The 17,767-nt window shown below is 51.4% G+C and overlaps 6 protein-coding genes across 6 annotated transcripts; 3 read left to right on the top strand and 3 right to left on the bottom strand.

The window, feature by feature from the left end:
- Window positions 1-1,931: 1,931 nt before the first annotated feature.
- On the top strand, window positions 1,932-2,309 carry BBA_10049 (uncharacterized protein; the record flags this gene model as incomplete). The annotated part of the gene is made up of 1 exon (XM_008605146.1): window positions 1,932-2,309. The coding sequence occupies one exon, from the start codon at window positions 1,932-1,934 to the stop codon at window positions 2,307-2,309; it is 378 nt and encodes a 125-aa protein (XP_008603368.1).
- A 212-nt stretch (window positions 2,310-2,521) lies between these two features.
- BBA_10048 (nitrate assimilation regulatory protein nirA) lies at window positions 2,522-4,721 on the bottom strand (the record flags this gene model as incomplete). Its single annotated transcript, XM_008605145.1, has 5 exons — window positions 2,522-3,008; window positions 3,060-3,288; window positions 3,344-3,459; window positions 3,551-4,482; window positions 4,629-4,721. The coding sequence occupies 5 exons, from the start codon at window positions 4,719-4,721 to the stop codon at window positions 2,522-2,524; spliced, it is 1,857 nt and encodes a 618-aa protein (XP_008603367.1).
- An 823-nt stretch (window positions 4,722-5,544) lies between these two features.
- Window positions 5,545-7,936, top strand: BBA_10047 (fungal specific transcription factor; the record flags this gene model as incomplete). The annotated part of the gene is made up of 7 exons (XM_008605144.1): window positions 5,545-5,662; window positions 5,715-5,737; window positions 5,845-6,173; window positions 6,225-6,552; window positions 6,600-6,931; window positions 6,989-7,351; window positions 7,408-7,936. 7 exons carry the CDS (start codon window positions 5,545-5,547, stop codon window positions 7,934-7,936), a joined length of 2,022 nt encoding a protein of 673 aa, XP_008603366.1.
- A 1,940-nt stretch (window positions 7,937-9,876) lies between these two features.
- BBA_10046 (uncharacterized protein) lies at window positions 9,877-11,444 on the bottom strand (the record flags this gene model as incomplete). Its single annotated transcript, XM_008605143.1, has 2 exons — window positions 9,877-10,287; window positions 11,322-11,444. The coding sequence occupies 2 exons, from the start codon at window positions 11,442-11,444 to the stop codon at window positions 9,877-9,879; spliced, it is 534 nt and encodes a 177-aa protein (XP_008603365.1).
- Window positions 11,445-12,013: 569 nt separating this feature from the next.
- BBA_10045 (transposase-like protein) lies at window positions 12,014-14,031 on the top strand (the record flags this gene model as incomplete). Its single annotated transcript, XM_008605142.1, has 4 exons — window positions 12,014-12,704; window positions 12,930-13,503; window positions 13,838-13,878; window positions 13,982-14,031. 4 exons carry the CDS (start codon window positions 12,014-12,016, stop codon window positions 14,029-14,031), a joined length of 1,356 nt encoding a protein of 451 aa, XP_008603364.1.
- A 375-nt stretch (window positions 14,032-14,406) lies between these two features.
- On the bottom strand, window positions 14,407-15,156 carry BBA_10044 (uncharacterized protein; the record flags this gene model as incomplete). Its single annotated transcript, XM_008605141.1, has 4 exons — window positions 14,407-14,702; window positions 14,831-14,974; window positions 15,034-15,084; window positions 15,153-15,156. 4 exons carry the CDS (start codon window positions 15,154-15,156, stop codon window positions 14,407-14,409), a joined length of 495 nt encoding a protein of 164 aa, XP_008603363.1.
- Window positions 15,157-17,767: the final 2,611 nt, after the last annotated feature.

Below are 17,767 nucleotides of genomic sequence, written 5' to 3'. Positions count from 1 at the left end.
GGCCGACTTTTATGTCTTAGTGCGCCGACAACATCGGCACTATGACTACTGCTCCACGAACGACAATTGCTTTCCAACCCGTATCGACATGGTTTGTTCTGTCCATGGGAATTCCGTATAACAAAAGTATTGAACCGAATGTGTAGGATGAGATATATCCTCTGCCAATTAGGCGAACACCAAAAGATTTCATGGAGAATGAAACGTTACCAAAATAAGCCGATGTTTAACAGGGTTCGCTGAGCGAATTGGTTGGTAGTTGCTTGCTGCCGTTTAGTGTGCAGCTGAGGCAGGGCTTGCTGAAAGGAGTGGAAATCCTGCTACGCGTGCGGCTGGTTGGTGTGCGGCCCCAGGTCAGCAATAGCGGCTCTCATGTGAATTTAATATCATCTCCAATTCCAATAAATATTTGCAAGCGTCAGTTCACCTGTGACCGACCCGGATAGCTACATTTCAGATGCATGACAAGCGTACAAGTACAGATATGAATTCGATTTTCCTCTATCAATTGTACATTTATGCAGCAAGGGTATTTTCAACTTGCAGCTCAGCCCAGTATGAAAGACAGCTTCATCTGCTCCTTGCTCATGCTGTCGGAACTTTGCTGGTGCACTGGGCAGCTTGGTATAGTGGGCAAACCTGGATGCTGCACCGAAGAATTCACGCTGCGCGTTGTATCAGTGCTAGACAAAAAGCGTCCGGGCGACGCTCGTGGCGATGTTATTTCGATACCTTGATGTTGAATGACAGCAGTTTTGTATGGTAATGCTGTGCTTGGATAAGCTTCGTAGTCTGGAGACTTAAGCGAGCAGGGGAGCCAAAACGCTGGCCGGCGGTGAATCGGCGTCGTATTTAGTGGTGGTAATGCCCGTATTATGTCTTCTCTTGTGCCGGTTCGGCTGCAATACTCCTCCCTAACAGGATTCTTCTTTTGGTGACGGGTTGTATGCGGAGACTATGCCTTTCATACCACCAATTTTTGACAGAGTTAGCGCTGCGACCATGTAGCTTGCGTGCAATCTTGGTCCAGCGTTTGCCGATCTCCAGCACGACATGTTCGATTTGAGCCCCTTCTTCAGGTGTAAAGGCTTGTGGTTCAAGGGCGGCTCCAGATTCTGGTGGTAGCGCTCGCGACATTACTTTGCTGTTCTTGAACCTAGTTTCTGAGCAATTTCGATCCAGTCGTGGGACTTTTGGGATTGAACAAAGTCAGAATTGGACCACGGCTTGCGTTGGTAGGACATTGTAGATTCGGCTGCGGTAGGAATGATGTATGTTGGTTTACAAGTGGTGGGAAAATCTGCGACCTGAATTTGGCGAGAAAGAAAGTATCACATCAAAAATTCAGTAAGGACATGCAAAAAAAGACGCGATATGTTCTATGACGAGTGGGAGTGCAAGTGTTGGTAGACACAGTGACTGAGATGTCGAGCTGAAGCGTGCCTGTTTCTACCACGGAACTCCTAGAACAAACGTTGACTATCAGACATCGTCTAAACCTTTGTCTCGGCTGCTGCTTTTCCGGGCAAGTGAATCAGGCGCTGTTGGCGTCGTCCATCAATCTAGCCAATAATATTCGAAAAGACTGTCAAATTCCAGCATCGGCAGTGGAGATCTGCTCGCGCTCCGGAGAGAGGATCAAGGATAAGCGGTGTCGCTGTAGATAAAGGCCAATACATCGGATGAGTATGTCCCATTCCGCAAAACAACGGAGGGCCTGGGTTCCGCAGCGGCTGCAGTTGATGACCGTGTTTTCGCCACGCTGCAGAGCGCAGCGGCAGGGGCGCTGGGCGGCATCGCCTCCACTGGCGGGGCGGTACTGGGACGATCTACGGGAGCATGTAGTGGACCAACTCGTTGCACTTTGGGATTCTGATTGCAGGTCACTGCATGCTTCGGGGGCCAAAATATCGTCACAATTCAGTTGAAAGATGCCTCAGTATGCATTCTTAGGAGCTGTGGTGGCTCTATGCGATAAGAAGGAAACAGGCAGAACTAGACGCGGGCAACGGCCAGCCAGGGTCGAGGCTTCCATCAAGCAAGAGTCGCCGGAAAGTGACGCACCGTCGGAACTAGATTTCGAGCCAGATCTCTTCCCGCTTCTTATGGAGGTCACGCAGTGTCCAGGCTGCATTGGTGACGAGCAGCTGTCAGTTGAGGCGCGAAAATCTAAATGGTGCCGTCCGCCGGTACTTAACGACCACTTTGACGGCGAGCACTTGGCTCGCCGAGAGATTGCTGCGAAACGTGATGAGGCAATTTTGTGTGGCCATCCGAAATGCAAGCAGGAGGCAGGCGGAGCGCCGTGAAAAGAAACGCAGAGGATGGCAGCAGAAGAAAGCCGCACAGAGAGCAGCCGCCGAGAAGTTGCCCAGCTGCTTGTACTTGTATTATATAATGTCATCATTTTCGACTAGTTCCGACCGAATGCTTTGCATGTGGGTAAATTTTATACACGCTGAAGATCATAAATCTTCAGCGGTGGATGTGCAATAAGCCGTCGCATCGATGAACTCTGCGTTCAGTCAGACCCAGCTCCTCCTGACCGCCGCCGCCAAGCTGTTAGACTTTGGTTGAGTTTCTTTTTGGCTATTGCCGCCGCAGGATGACTTGCGCCCATTCTTGACAGCAAAAGCCGGGCCTGGACCACCGTCGAAACTTTTATCTCTAACGGTGCTGTCGTCTCGGGAGGAAAGAAGCCGGCTACTTGCAAGTTTGGTGGATGGGGTTGCTGCGGACTGATTGCTGCCATGGGACGCAGTTGTACAAAGTCCATGTCTTCTTTGCTATCTTCGATAGCGAGGCCAAAGAGTCCAGAAGCGCATACAAAGTACGGAACCAAAGCTGGCACGCGCTGTAGTGTAAAGAGATCGTCATAGGACTGGGCAAGGGTAAGGATAGACTGTACGGCTTGCACACACACCTCGTGAGGCTGGACCTCAGAAGAGGCAAAGTCGAAACCGACAATTGGTCGAAAGGTGCAGAGAATACAAAAATGGTAGTACATGCTACGCGACGTCGTTAGCATGCTCAATTAAGTCACGATAATGGCAGCTTACTGAATAAAGAGAATAAATGGACTCCGGCTGCTGCCGTTTCCAACGAGCTCGAATATCTCGCGGTACCACTCGAGACATTTCTGGTATGTTGCAATGATGTACCGTTTTATCGATGGAGAGGCTCTTCGTTTCGCAACGATGACCTTGTACACCATTTCTGTGAGCTGAAACAGTTTGGCAATGAGATCGTGGGGGTTTTCAGGCTGGAAGTTTATCGCAGTAGAAAGATCTGAAAAGAAAAACGTTGGCTTCTATTGGTTTCTCCAAATGCAGCACCGGCTTACCTGGACGCATTGTACCTGCTCCTGCGTCATTGCATAGGAGTTGGTCCAGTATCAAGGAATCTTTCAAAGTGCTTCCAGCTTCGTTGAACAGCACCCCAGTGGTCAGATCAAACATCCTAGCATGTAGATTAGTCATGGTTGAATGCCATGAAGTAGCAGAGGCGAATCCCTGAAACACACCTAAGAAGCGATATTGCGCCATCGTACGTTGTCACTCGAACCTTGACATATAGCTCATCCAATTCACTTGCATCGCACTCTCTAAGGCACAATGAGCGGATGCCCGCGGTGCACAATTCGGCCAGCTCTCTTGCTTCGTTCTCGGGGCCACATCGAATGTGATAAAGGGCCAGTATACCCAGAGACTGAATGTCCGGCAAGCTCTGGCCCGATCCTTGCTCTAGAAGCAGAGCTTTGGCCTTGCGCAGAAAATACTTGCTTCCGAGCCAGCCAGAGGGCAAATGGTAGGAGTCATCCTCTCTCTCGTTGGCCAGCCTCGTAGAGAGCGCCAACAATGCGTGTACCAAAGCTGACGAGCAAAAGCGGGAAGAACCGGCATCATAGTCTTGCAGAAACTCGTTCTTGCGCAGAATATAAAAAGAGACACTGTCCCAAGTGAAAACGACGTCGAACAAGTGCCGGATGTGTGCGCAAGTCCACCCTACCTGCGTCCACCTGTCTGTCTGCGCCAGCGTCGCATATGCATCAAGCGGTGCCAATGGAAGTGACAGCTCACGATATGAGGGTGGCCATGAAGATGACGTCGACGCGTTACTCTGCTGGAACGTAGGATGGCAAGATCGCCAGGAGAGCAGCTGGTCAAAGCAGGACGAAGCTGTCAGCGGGATCCCTTCCGACATCGAACCAGACAAGAATGCGGCTCGATCCCCTCCCGGCAGCACAAAAGGACCCTTGTCCAAATTAGACCATTTGACGGCATCGAAACAGCCCTGCAGCGCGGCGCTATCGTTCGTCGTGATGCTGCTGCCCTGAGCCCGCTGCGACTTGGCATCTTCCAGACGCTGCCTCAGTCTTCCAATCTCAGCGCGCAGTTCGCTCTTTGATACCCTTTCGCAGCGCTTGTACTCGCAGATTTCGCCCTGTCGCTCGCATCGGTTGCAGGGCTGTTCTCCGTTGCACTGAGCGGGAAATCAGGTGTCAGCGTCATACATACAAATATGAGATGGCATCAATTGCAATGGTAGGACAATATTCGCAGAAAAGGGAGCTGGTGGCGGGCGGGGCGTCTGTTTGCGCGTAAGCAAGGCGGGATGAGAGGACGCACCTTTTCTCGTTTCTGGCGGCAGCGCTGGCACGCGGTTTTAACTTGCCGACGTCTGGACATAATCTGCGAGCCAAAAAGCTGTGATATGATCATGTCGGATGAAGTTTGCGGGGCATTATCTGTGGAGCGGAGAAGAAAGACATGCCACTATTACAGTGGAAACGTGTGACGGCCCGTTGCGCTGCTGTGTTGGCGGTGCATGACGACATACCCGCCGTAAGATTAGTGTACCCCGCACTTGCGGGAACCCTTTTTCGGTGAAGCATGAGTCCCATGTTTTAGAAAGTAAAATAGCTAAATTAATAGTATTATAATAGAAGGGTTATTATCTAGTGGCTTACTAGGTAGACATAGAGTAGAATAGTACGTTAGTAATTGATCTACTAAAAACGCTAACAAAATGTACCTTAGGTCACCAGTCCTCAGTACTCGGAAAACTCAAGATCAGGGCATTACTGATAAACTGCGATGTCGATCCCGCAGACACTGCCCGCACTAGCCATTGCCCGGATGTGGATGCTTTGTTCAGCACTTTATTGACAATAAATATGCTGATCCTGAAGTTGTGGAACTTTCCGTTCGGTACATATCACACAAAGAGGGTTCTAATGTGTAAGGCATGAGTGAGACATCAAGCCCTCAAAGTGATGACCCAGCGTGTGGATATTGCAGTCCGGAGCTCTCTCCGAGCCGCCCAATTGGCCATGCCACAGCGTTTCCTTCTCAAAAACCTCCAAAACTGTATAATAATTGCTGTCAAAAGTGAAAAATGATGCTTTTTCCTTCTCAATCTGTGCAAAACCAAGCCACAACTTACGTAACGCTTGCTTTCTGCCGTTGTATAAGTAGACTGCCATCCCTCACCACTTCAATCCAGGATGCCCTCCTCTCTTGAAGCTCTTGAAGCTCACAAAAAATGTCTCAAGCTCGAGGCTCACTACCAAGACTTTTGCCCAGACCACCGGGTGAAGAAGAGCGACGACCAGAGGCACCGCCACCCCGCAGACGCCGGCTAGTAAGCAATGCTTGCAACAGTATGTAGCCTCACGCTATGGATTGTTACTGCAAACTAACTCGAAACCTCAGGCTGTAGGACACGAAAAACCAAGGTAAGAGTCAGCGCGCTCGCCAGTCAAGGAAAGCAGGCGGGCTTGAATCATTTTCGATGAGCGTACAGTCGAGCACGAGAGACCAGTGCTGATGTCAAAGAGTATAGTGTGATAGCGCCCGGCCACAGTGCCGCCAATGTGCCAGAAGAAACTGGTCCTGTGTTTACACTGCTCCGCCTGGTGTCACATCTCAGCAGCTCAAAAGGGAACGCACAGAAAACTATGCGAGCGTGGTTGACCTGATACGCCGCGGAGACAGCGTGCACGCTGAACAAATTGCGCAGAGAATTAGAGAAGCTGAAAGCGTTGACACTGCCGTTGGTGATATAGCCGGTGCAAGCCTCTTGCTGCAATCCTCTTCTCGAGCGTTTGCAGCCACTGGGCCGCCTTTGGGACAATATCCTGCTTCTGCTTCCCGTCCACTGTTGACGTCCCCGTGAGTGATGCCCATAGTACGATGCTGGATCCACTGCTGACGTATTGTTAGATACGAAGACTGGGACTTTATATTTGAGAAACGCTACGACACTGATGCTTACTACCGACGGGTAGATCCAAGCCTCTTTGTGGATGTATCAGGTCATGATTTGCCATTGTCCAACTGGACCAGGGTATCTACTGATGATCGCCGCATGAATCATTTGCTCAACTTGTTCTTCACCTGGGACAATATTGTGGAGCGTATCATCTATCGACCAATCTTCGAAGAGGATGTTAGAAGGATCAGAAGAGGGAATCAAGGTGACTATGACGACAATACCGACAGCGACTTTTGCTCTCCATTTCTGGTCAGTTGCCTACTAGCCTTGAGCTGCGTAAGTCAAAACACAACCTGCAAGTTGATTTGCTCTAATGCGTTCAGCTCTACTCGATGGACCCAGCAACATACAAAGACCCTGCGGATCCCAAAACAAGGGGGAGGCTGTGGGCGGAGGAAGCTGAGCTTCACCTGCAAAATTGCCCCCGGCCATCCATTGCTCTTATGCAAGGCCTATACTCTTTGCTCATCTATGAGGCTAGTCTTGGTACTGGCGCAAGAACGCTGCAAGACTTGGCGCGATGCATGGATGTCTATAGAATTCTCAACGATAGGAACATGGACGAGCTTACTGACCAGACGGTGCCCGAGCCTCGACGGAGGCTGGAGCGAGAAGCTACTTCTTGGTGTATGTGGGGAATGTATTGCACTGAATGGTGAGTGGACTTTTGAGCCCGAGCTCATGATGATGCTCATGTGTTGACATTGGCTAGGCGATCTACTGAGGCGCTTGGTATTCGAAAGTTGACCCGCCCGCCAAAGATTGAGAAAGTGTGGCGTGAGAGCAGTTTCACACTTCGACAGACTGATTCCGCAGGATACTGTTGGTATCCTTACCCGCTGAGCCTTCAGATGCAGCCATCAATGCAGGTGGCTATCAGGGAGGCAGATGCTGCGCTTTCGGAGATTGTCGAATTGATACTAAACTATCTACATCCCGACCAGAACGGCACCGACGCTGTATCCAAGCCGGGCTATGCATTGAAGCTCTACGACGCTTTGCTCAATTGGAAATACGGGCTTCCCGATGAATTGCGATTTGAGCAGTCTGTGCTGCCGTCCGTCATTGCTTTGCAGTAAGTCGACCGCCCCAAAGTACTACAGAGACGCACAATGACTGAGAACTGAATAGCATCCACCTGGAGACGGTGAGCATGACTCTCCTACGTCCTTTTACTCACATGACAAAACAAGAATTTGGCCGATTCGGCCCTCGGGAGCGATGTGCCGCACATGCCGGCCATCTGGTGTCGACGGTCTGGTCATTTCGCGCCCATGGCCAAGTCCGCTACGAGTACTACCTCACTTACGCTCTGGGAGCTGCTGCCTACGTCCTGCTGCAAGAGCCAGACGCGCCTGTGCAAATGGACTCGCTGGTCCGTGCTTGTCAGTGCCTCTTTGAGATGCATCCGACGTTACCGCCGGCGGCCGATACTCTGAGCGGTATCCGTGCTGCGTTTAGGCTGTATAGGCTGGCGGTGCCAATGTACATGGTGAAGTATTTTCATCGGGTGCGTCATAACGAAGCTGGCGTGTTGCATCGTACTGTAGCTGTGACAGGCTTGCTACCCGTTGCTGGCGGCAATGACAGCGAGGCTAAGCGAGCAGATTTACAGCTTGAGGATCTTTTGAGGGACTTTGGCGATGTTGATATTCACTAATCGAATAACTTTAGTCGGAGGATGGCGCTCTTGCTTGTGAGTAATCAGAAAGACATGTTCACGGTCTAAACTAGACCATATGAGTTATCAATAGTGCTCTAAAGTTGGCTTGGTGCGAAAGAAGTTTAATTCCTACAGTCTTTCAGAGTAGAATGATGCTCATTTACATTCATTTTACCATGTTGAGTATTCTTGCCCGCCAGTAAACCAATCAAAGTAGCTTACAGGCCGGCCGCTGTACCCCGCGTCGTTCGTATGTAGCACCCCTGACTCAGCCTCATGTGAGTCAAGCAAGCCTCTTCTTTACACGAACACACACGTGTCTTCTGATGAATACAAGGAATGCCTGAAGGCGGGACGACCATTGCTGCTGTGGAATGGGAAGCAAACACCCGGCAATGGCGAAATGCAAGGATCTCGGTTCCCCGTCGCGGGCTTCACTAACATCAGCAGACTCCCTGTCCATAGCCCCGCTGTGAACTTCGCGGCTGGAGCAATCGATTGAAGTGACCGCGTCCTTTGGTAGAATCGGATCTCAATACCGGCTACTAATTCGCTTGCCCACCGCCGACGATTATAGACATTTTCCACTCGACATTATAGGGTCCGTAGGCTCGTCTTCGTCCGATGTCTGACAGCTGGGGGCAAATTGCACGGGGCCCTGCACGTCTCCGACTGCTCGCCGGCGCGGGAGATGCATATTGAGACTAATCAGTGCCAGAATCCTGCTGGCCTTGAAAGCTATCTGCATCGCTTGACCAGTCGTCATGATTGGTCTATGTTTCCGGATGCATGAGATACAACGAACTCCCTCGTTAGTTCTCGCACTCGCTCTAGGAGCCTCACGCGCTTTCCAGTCCGTTAGCTCTCTACCACTTTCTACGGTCCCCTTCTTCAAAGGCTACGTGAACACGTGCTACTCTAGCAATTTGCCACCCGGCATCATCTAAAGATATTTAGCGCCAGAGATACAGTATTGAATTATCGACTCGGAGTGTTGTGACAAGTGGTGAGTGCGTCAAACACAATGAAGTTCTGGCCATACCCCAACCGAGCATGCACGGGCGTGTGGCCTTCATCCCATTTCAGGCGAACGCTACCCTGGCTGCCAAGACGCGCACCACGGGCGGCTGGCGTGTGCGACTAATGTATTCTCTGGAGGTGCCAGCTCCCCTGTCTTGTACCTTCACCTGAAGCGGTTGCAATGTACACGCATGCACAAGAAGAGTGTCCTTTGATGCTCTGGCACAGAATTCTGTTGTATAACTCTGACAGTATGAGCTACTTGATGCTCCCCCAGTGTGTGCAGCTGGCGCGTGTGACTAGTGCAGAAGAAATCCTTATCTCGCCTGCCGTCATGCACACCTGCCGCCGGGCAGGCGTTTCTCCATGTGGCGAGGTTACACCATACGACTGGACCAAACGACTGGCTGCCATATACTACTTCGAGCAAACGGGCATCCTTTGCCCAAGTGAGGCATCACCACCCACGTGCCTCGCGGCGATAGGCCCAGCGGTTAGCAACAACGCCATTGAGTCTGGCATCTCTATCGCCTTACAGGCGCTGTATGGGCTCGAATTTTTGGTAGTCTTGCCCGTGAGTGTACATTATGCCAGTGCTCTTTGCCACTTTCCACCTATGTAAATGCGATCGTGGTGGGGGTAGGCGGGGAGGCGGCTTTAGCGCCCGCCTCAAGCAGCAGCTAGCAATAGCCTCGTGCCCGTTGTGAGCAGCCCATGATAACGGCGTCCATGATGGTGAACGCGTGCATAATTCGGTGCATCGCTTTGTCGGCAAAGATGCTTCGGACATGTCGCGTGTTCGCAAAATTCTTGACAGGTTCGCCCGTGATGACCAGGCTAGCTGCGCGATCAAATTGCCGACGTTCATTCATCCTTCGGTTTTCGACTTCGTCATGTAATCTTACTTTCGTTGACGTTTATACGGAGCGCACACCAGAGTAAGGTGTTCCCTTCCGATGGAGAGCCTTCATCCAGTTCCATAGAAAGGTGGCACAGAATTGAAGGACAATAACTGGGCCGGCAATGAGGCCCCTCAGAACAGAAAACCCCGTGAAGCCGTACGACGCAGATCGAAACGCCTGATTGTGGCCGAGGGACTCGGTCGCCAGCCCGACCTGCATGGCAGTCAGGACAATGGCCATGAATAATGTTGCTTGGCCAGCCAAGCAAAGTGATCGTGGAAACAGGCGCGGTACCGATCCCAGCGAGCCATCTATCCGCGCATCGGCGTCCGTGCCGGGGCGCAGATCTCGTTCAGACGACTCAGAGACGCAGCTCCCCGTGGACAAATCGCTGGTCGATGCGGGGCAGATGTATTCGGTGTCCAGCTGCTCGACGAGTATCCGCCACCCGCACCATGTTATCTCTGGCGCAGCATGTGCTTTTCTTGAGCGATGAGGAAATCGCTCTCGTGCGAGAGCAGCGCCGCGTAGGAGTAGAGGAAGACAAGCGCACGGCGGCAGAGCCGTGGCCGTGTGAGACACAGGCACGCAAGTGATGGTAGGAAGGGAAGCACATGTAGTTGTACGTGGCTGGCGGGTTTTGCAATGATTGGTGTGACATCGAGCGTTGCGGTGGGCTTCGCGTTGTGGCAGGGTTTTGTTGGGTTGCCAAGGGGCTGAACTGCAACTTCATACAGAAATAGCAGAATGACACAGCCACTCCCAATGTATTGCTACTGTCCTTGTTCTAGTCGGTGAAAGCTGAGGCCTGCCGCCTGCACTTGGGCGAGGTATTATGGCAGCAACCAGCGCTGCTATGGCGGGGAGGCTTCAGCCGTGCAGTTCCCAGAGCGCTATACAGGTACCACAAGCATCGATCCCGGCCGGCACTTTAACAAGTACTACACGACTGGCAGCCATGCATCCGCGAAGGAATAAAATTCGCGGCGTCCCAACCCATCCGCTGTGCATTGTTGCGCCATCATTTCGTTTACGAACCTTTCTCAGGCAGTCACACGCTTGTGCAATCGTCGCACTCTTTTCGTAGCTTCACAGTCTGTCTTTTCCAAGCTCGACTCTTAAAATGACGACAGGTTAGAGATGGATGACTACTTGGTGGGGGCGCTGGCTTGGCCATAGTGACGCTCCTCCTCGCCAGGTCGCTCCATCGCGTCATTGGCAAGATCTGTCGACCCCGCGATGAGAATCGCTTTGGGACACTGCAAATTCTCTCTGGGAAAGATGATGCCAAGTTTGATTCCGTTGGAACTGCTCATTCGACCTGCACGCGTTACTGATTACGATGCAGGATCATCGCCATCCCTGGCCTCGGTGCACATCCGTATCACACATGGGATGCTCAAAAAACCCAAGGACCCAACGCAGCTGAATGTCAAACCGCACCGTCCCCGAAGCTTCACCTGCTTAAAGATCTCCTCGCGCACGACTTTCCTGACGCTAGGATCTGGAATTTTGCCCATAAATCCAACTGGCTGATTGACGCCCCTGTCAAGACCACCGAGGACACGGGACGACAGGACCATTACATGGGGCATCCTAGAAATGACGAAGGGAGAATTGCGCTTAGATCTAGATATATGATCACTCAAACCGGATAGCACAGTGGCTAAGAGTATTCAACCAGAAACCTTAGACGTGCCTAACTGAAGCCTTTTATTGCATAAATACGTGGCTGAATAGGACAACAGAATTCAGACTGCCAGTTTGCCAGATATATTGCCTAAGCACTGCCATGGAAATTCAAGTAACCCGCAATGCCGCTCACACATCTTCCAGGCGTATACAGATACTCACGCGCAGCTCTTAGAAAAGATATCTAAGACAGTAAACGACCAGCTACATGCATATAGTTGCCCGAGGCGTTCCCCTTAGGCTTATTAGAGAAGCACAGTACGCATAATAGTGGCTTATTTAGCGCCCAACACCAATTATTCAAAATGCCAATATGTACAGAACGTGAATACATGCCTCTTGCCGCCGCTGGCGTAGGTATTATTGGGAAAGGCGCAGCCCAGATGCGCGATTGGTTTGGGGGGGGGGGGGCATGGATCGTGTTCCCCGGTATTCCGCCGAGGGGTGAAAGCAAAGAGCGATGTCTCAGCCGATACGTTGCCGCATTGAGATAGCCCATAACGAGACCCGCCCAGCGAAAGCCATCGGTTGCTTTTGGCTGATCATCACTTCGTACCCGCCGGGTACACAAGGCGTTGATAGTGCCGCGCCAATGTACAACTCTGGCTGGGCAAAACTGGACAAGTACTATCGCCTTACGGACGAATCCCCAGCCTATGTTGCAGCTATTGTGCTCCACCCGTCGTATGAATGGCATTATATACATGAGAATTGGAAGAGGGAGTGGGTGGCACCATCGAAGACGTTGGTTGCGGCGCTTTGGGATGAATATAAACCTGTGGAGACACTTCCATTATCTGAGCCAGAACCGATGGCTACAAACGAGTTCTTACAATGGAGGAACAAGCATCTACAGCCGGCACCTATGACAGACGAGTACGAGCACTATTGCAAGTCTGAGCGGGTCTATAAATTCACAGGCGCTCTTACATGGTGGCTAGAGGAAACACAGCAAAAGACGTATCCAAATTTGAGTAAAATGGCAGTGGATATACTGTCGATTCCTGCCATGTCGGCGGAGCCTGAGAGACTCTTTTCGGGGACAAGAATAACCATTACCGATCGTCGAAATCGGATGGGCAGTGATGTAATTGAAGCAACAGAGTGCTTAAAATCATGGTTCGGGATACGGGACTTTGAAGGCATGATGTGTTAGTAGTAGTAGCTGCAGTCACGTGTAATATATTGTATGTATTGTTTTATTGGCAATATGCCAAGGTTGTGACAATACAATACAATATGCATCAGTGCTGTCTTGCGAAATACAATATGCACCCTCTGACAATACAATAATATTGCGAAGGTGCTCATATCGCCAATATTGTATTGTTTATATTATTTACCACACTGGCCCCGCTGCCAACGGCACCGCCCAGCAAGCGAGGGCAGACATCGACGCGAGCGGCTTCTGCCAAGGCAAAACCCAAAGTCCGAGGTCCTGGCAGGAAACAGAAACCGCCGGTCCCCGATTTCAACGACGAAAGATGCTAATATCTTCGAGCCTCTTCGAAGGGAGATTTCTGAGTACACTTTAGTAAATGGCCTCCAGGATGCCTGGCGAGTGGTGGACGCCCTGCGATGGCCAGACCCTGACGTCGCGAAGCTAGACAAGTCTCTCTCGAGGGTTCAGCGGCTGCAGTGGCAGTTACAGCGCTGTGATACACTGGAAATAAAAGATTATAGCTTGCCGACTTTGACGGTGATCCAGCGACGTTTCTATATGGTTCAGTTGATGGCCGAATACCGGAACGCGACTAGAGAAGTACACAATGGAGACGGAAGTGGCGTGATCGAAACGTTTGCAAGAGAAATGTTCCCTGAGCTGGGCTCGCAACAACGACAAAAAAGATGGGACTATTTTCAACAAACAGCAGAACCCCTCTTTCAAGCGGTGGAACGATACGGTTACGGCGTTCTCATCTTCCCGTTACGTAACGTGACGATGAAAAGGTATGTGCGCATCGAATTTCTTTCAAATGTAGACAGTAAGGCGACCAGTTGGCAGCGTCCTAGGCGTGAGTCTATCAGTGACCTTCTTGACTATATGAGAATGTGCCATCCAGCGGTAGACTTGTCCTAAACAATACATCAGTCCTCCTGGCAACGCTACTTACGCGGGGCTTGCCACCGGCTCGCATACCAATCTCCGGGGTTGCATATGAGGATCTGGTGGATAGCAAAGATAGCCCCTGTACTAACCTATTCATGCTGTCCGGGATTGCCAACTATGAGCCGCCGGTCGTTCCCCCCATGGCCGTATCCGCTGACCGACAATGATTTCAAGGACGAGGCGCTTGTTCAAGAGGAGGGAAGCGGTACTGTTTGGTAAGTTAAAGCTGCAGACAACACGTTGTTGTTGTCACTGAAGGACTTGGGAATGTTTGATTGGGATACAGCTGCTGATGATCGCTTGCTATAAAAATTCTAGTAACTTCTGCCACAACTGCATTTACCTGCCCTGTGCTGACAGATAGCTAATATGTAAAATAATATGCTTACCTGTGACGCGGTGATCGAAGCAGTCACAACCTAACTGGTTAGGTCGCCCGCTTTCTGCACTAAAGATAGAATACTACCCTTCACCTTCCTGCGCAGAACAGCAGCTTTTTCACGACGTGCTTGTACACCAGCACAGATAAACAACTTAATCATGTGTGCTGGCAGAATTGGCGAGGGAGCGTCGTGTTTGCTCTGTCATGAGCGACCTTCTATCGCTTGTGCGGCCTAGGAGGGTTCTCCTCTGTATTGTTATCGGGAGGGTTGTCAGTATGACCATTACCAAAACTGGTTACCGAAGGCGAGCGGTCCATATAAAATCGTCGCTCGATCGTCGCCAGCGTCGGCAAGCTGCGATCATCTGTCCCAGTATATCAGAGCGCTGTATCTGTAACCCTTGCCACCAGTTTCGGCAAGGCTGCCAATACTCGTTCTTGATAAAAGAAGAAAATAACGACCTATGGCATAGAAAGCCTCGAGAAAATACTCAGTTTCATCAACATAAACACTGTCATAAAGGAAATACCGAGGGTTGTAGAAGAGACTTAGAACGAGTTGTTGAAAAGATACATGTTCTGGCAGGAATAGGCCTGCAAACCAGTTGCGTCTCCATCGATCGTTTCCGCCAGCGCTTTGCCAGCCCCTCAGCGACACTAGCCCATAGCAAAACCGAAGCAGAGGCACCACTTATTAACAGGTAGAAGGATGGCCAAGACGCCGAGGTTGTCATTTATCATATTTTCGTTAGCTCGTCGTGCCTTGGCCGATTCGACGAACTTACAGGCCCGCGGAGCATCGTGACCCATGCTCCGGTCAATGGCGATTTGGCCCTTTTGTAGCATATTAATGGTGCTCAATATTGTTGGTGGACAGCCTCTTGTGAAGCTAAGTTTTGTTGATGGCTTTGTAGAAAGGTTGTACTCGGCTATATTGCCTGGGTGCTAACTTAGCACGGTGAGGGCGTGGTGTGCCGATTGACCATACCTACCTCTTTGACGCGGGACGGGCCGTTAAGCCGGCCAGAGCCTCGGCGCACTGGGAGGGTATAGCAGTACAAGCCGAGTCTAAAAGGCATTCGGCGAGAATAGGATGTGGATGCGTACCCATTGCGAGAGGTGTACGTCGCAGACAGGAGAAAGGTGTGTGACTTGAAATGCAGGTGCGTTTGCTTCAGCAAGGTGCTTGGCGATGGCGCAGCTTTAGGCGGACAAGATTCCACAGCTTGGGGGGCACCTTGGCTTATTAATTATTACAGCGCATCTGCAGACGTTGGCCACGTGGTAGGTAGGTAGGTACCTAAGTACCTGGTGGCATAGTTGGCGCACTGCAAGGCACTGGAGCACTCTGTCCCGCTGTAACACTCTGTTTGCACGCTGGTTTGGCCGAGCGCCTGCATGCCTGGGGCAAGCACGTAATACTGGTAGGTAGCCGGGTAGCCCTGGACGTTGGGCTGCATGAACGCGTTTCCTCCAAGCAAGCACCATCTTCGGATCATCCCTAGCATCCCAACGTGGCTGGTTCCTCACTGCACCGCTGCACCGCTGCGCCTGTTTTAGTCCTCAGACCCTTCGGCAGTCCGATCCCGCTCTCATCCCAGATCTCGGTTGCCCTCCTCCCGTCTCGCGTCGTCCCAAGCGTTCAGTTACCACGGTCCCCTGTAGCGCCAGGTCGCAGCCGCATTCCGCACAAGCGAGGCAGTTTGCCTGCATTGGCAAGGGTGCCTGGCGCGCCCTAGTACGTTACTAAGTAGGTCTCATCGCCAGCATGTAGTCAAGGCCTCGGCACGGGCTGTAGCACTGGCCGTCTGTTAGTCGGTATTTACCTTGCAGAGAAGCATGCCCAACGCTTCGGAGCACGGGAACCTGCCCCGGCGTCCTCGAGCATGTCCTTCAAGACACGCTAGACCGTCTACATCACCAGTGCCGGCTGCATTCGACAAGCCCTCCCTACATTGCACGCTCTGGCAGTGTGATACAGGCGATTTGACACTAGCGCCATGACTACTAACCAAGGCATGACGAGGGCAAGGTAGACCAACAACAGCAGCCCTCTGCGGTCTTGCAGCATCCCTGCTGCAGCTCTCACTCTAATTTACATTTCGATGTCGGTATTGCCGAACGGCTAGGGGATGCGCCATGGCAATCGCAGCGTCACACGTCCCCGTTCTGCGAGATCCAGCAGTCATTGGTTTATTTTTCAGCTCGGTCGGGGTCTTCACCACACTTGCTTCTAGAAGGCGGGGCTTTGGCTATGGATGGATTGCACACTCGACCTCGCCGCCTGCGCTGCACACACACCCCATCTCTACCGCCACTCTTGAGCAAGCACAGACATGGGTATCATGGAAACTGGCTGTCCACCACCTCTTTGGTTCTTCTCTGCTTCTCTAAGCCTAGCAGATAGAAGGAGGACCGCCGACCGCCTACACAACTCGCTCCAAAGTACCTGCCTTGCCTCTGGCCCGTGTGGACAGCCTATTGCCATCACGCAAAGAACTACACACACCCTCATGCTGCGGAACAATGCGGCTTTCACAGCGACTCCCAGGCTCTATTTTTGATAAGGCGCATCTTGTCTAATGATCAAAGAAACTCGCACCGAGGTCGTTATTGGAGCGCCCCGCAAGCCCCCACGCTCAGCTCTTTCTGGCACCGCCAACGATAGTCGGTCACATATCTGTAGGTCAGTCAGTATGAAGGAGGGGCCGGCTCGCGTATGGTAACCCCGGAATGCCACCTAATTATTCTTTCTTTCTTTACAGATCTCTCATCCTTCTTTGACCCATCCCGGTATCGCTGCCTGGTTGAGTGTCTCGTATCATGTAAATTTCTACCGCTTTGGTGCACCCCACGAATGTTTACCTTGCAACCTGCCCGGTCCGAAGCGACGGCAAAGTGGTTCTTCGCCACCAATCTACCACAGCGTCAGTTCCCGACCCAAGCCTGCGCAGACGTCCTTTCTTAGACAGCTCACAAAACCTTTTTGCCCACGCATATTTCCGCATCGAGTTCTTCTCCTAGTGGCTTATTCACACACGCAGCTTGTTGTCTCTTTTCCTCATCCAACCTTGCGTCGTTCACTCAATCGACACCCCCCCTTGTCTCTATTCCTTTACCTTCATGCTGTCGACTGAGGCCGCTAGTCTGTTGTCTAATGGACTTGCATGGCATCAACATTGTCTTGCTAACTGAACCATCCGGCAAGCTGTTGGCTACTTCATCTCGGCTACTTGTTCCAGCAATTTAATCTGTCTTTGAGATTTCTGCTCAGAGACATTACACCGTCGGCCAGCCGGGGGTCCCTTGGCGTGGTAGTATTGCTGCCATCTATATCACTCCTTTTCCCTTGTCCTTTGGTTGTCAGAAGCGTTCGTTGACAGGCATCCTCCCTATCAAGTCGTGGCGTGTATAACATTGCCTGGCATCTATCCATTCCTCTCAATTTTGATTGAAGCCCTGCACATGTTACTCATGCCTATTGATATCTTCTCTTCTTACATAACTTTTTTTCCCGTCTTATTTTGAATCACCGCCCCTTTCCATAATCTGAAACCCCGCTCCCTCTCCTCTGACAGCTGTCTTTTGTTGTTCTAATCTTCACATCCGAATTTATTCAGCAATCTGCATTAAACCACTTCGCCATGAGAGTTTCGGCATAGCACACGATGAATATGCCTCTGGCACCTTATCACAATGTTGAAGTGCTCACGCTGCGCCGA

This window comes from Beauveria bassiana, assembly GCF_000280675.1.
Source record: "Beauveria bassiana ARSEF 2860 unplaced genomic scaffold BBA_S00083, whole genome shotgun sequence".
NCBI classification, from domain to species: Eukaryota; Fungi; Ascomycota; class Sordariomycetes; order Hypocreales; family Cordycipitaceae; genus Beauveria; species Beauveria bassiana.
Note: the sequence above shows the minus strand (reverse complement) of the source record. Positions and strands in the feature narration are given on the sequence as shown.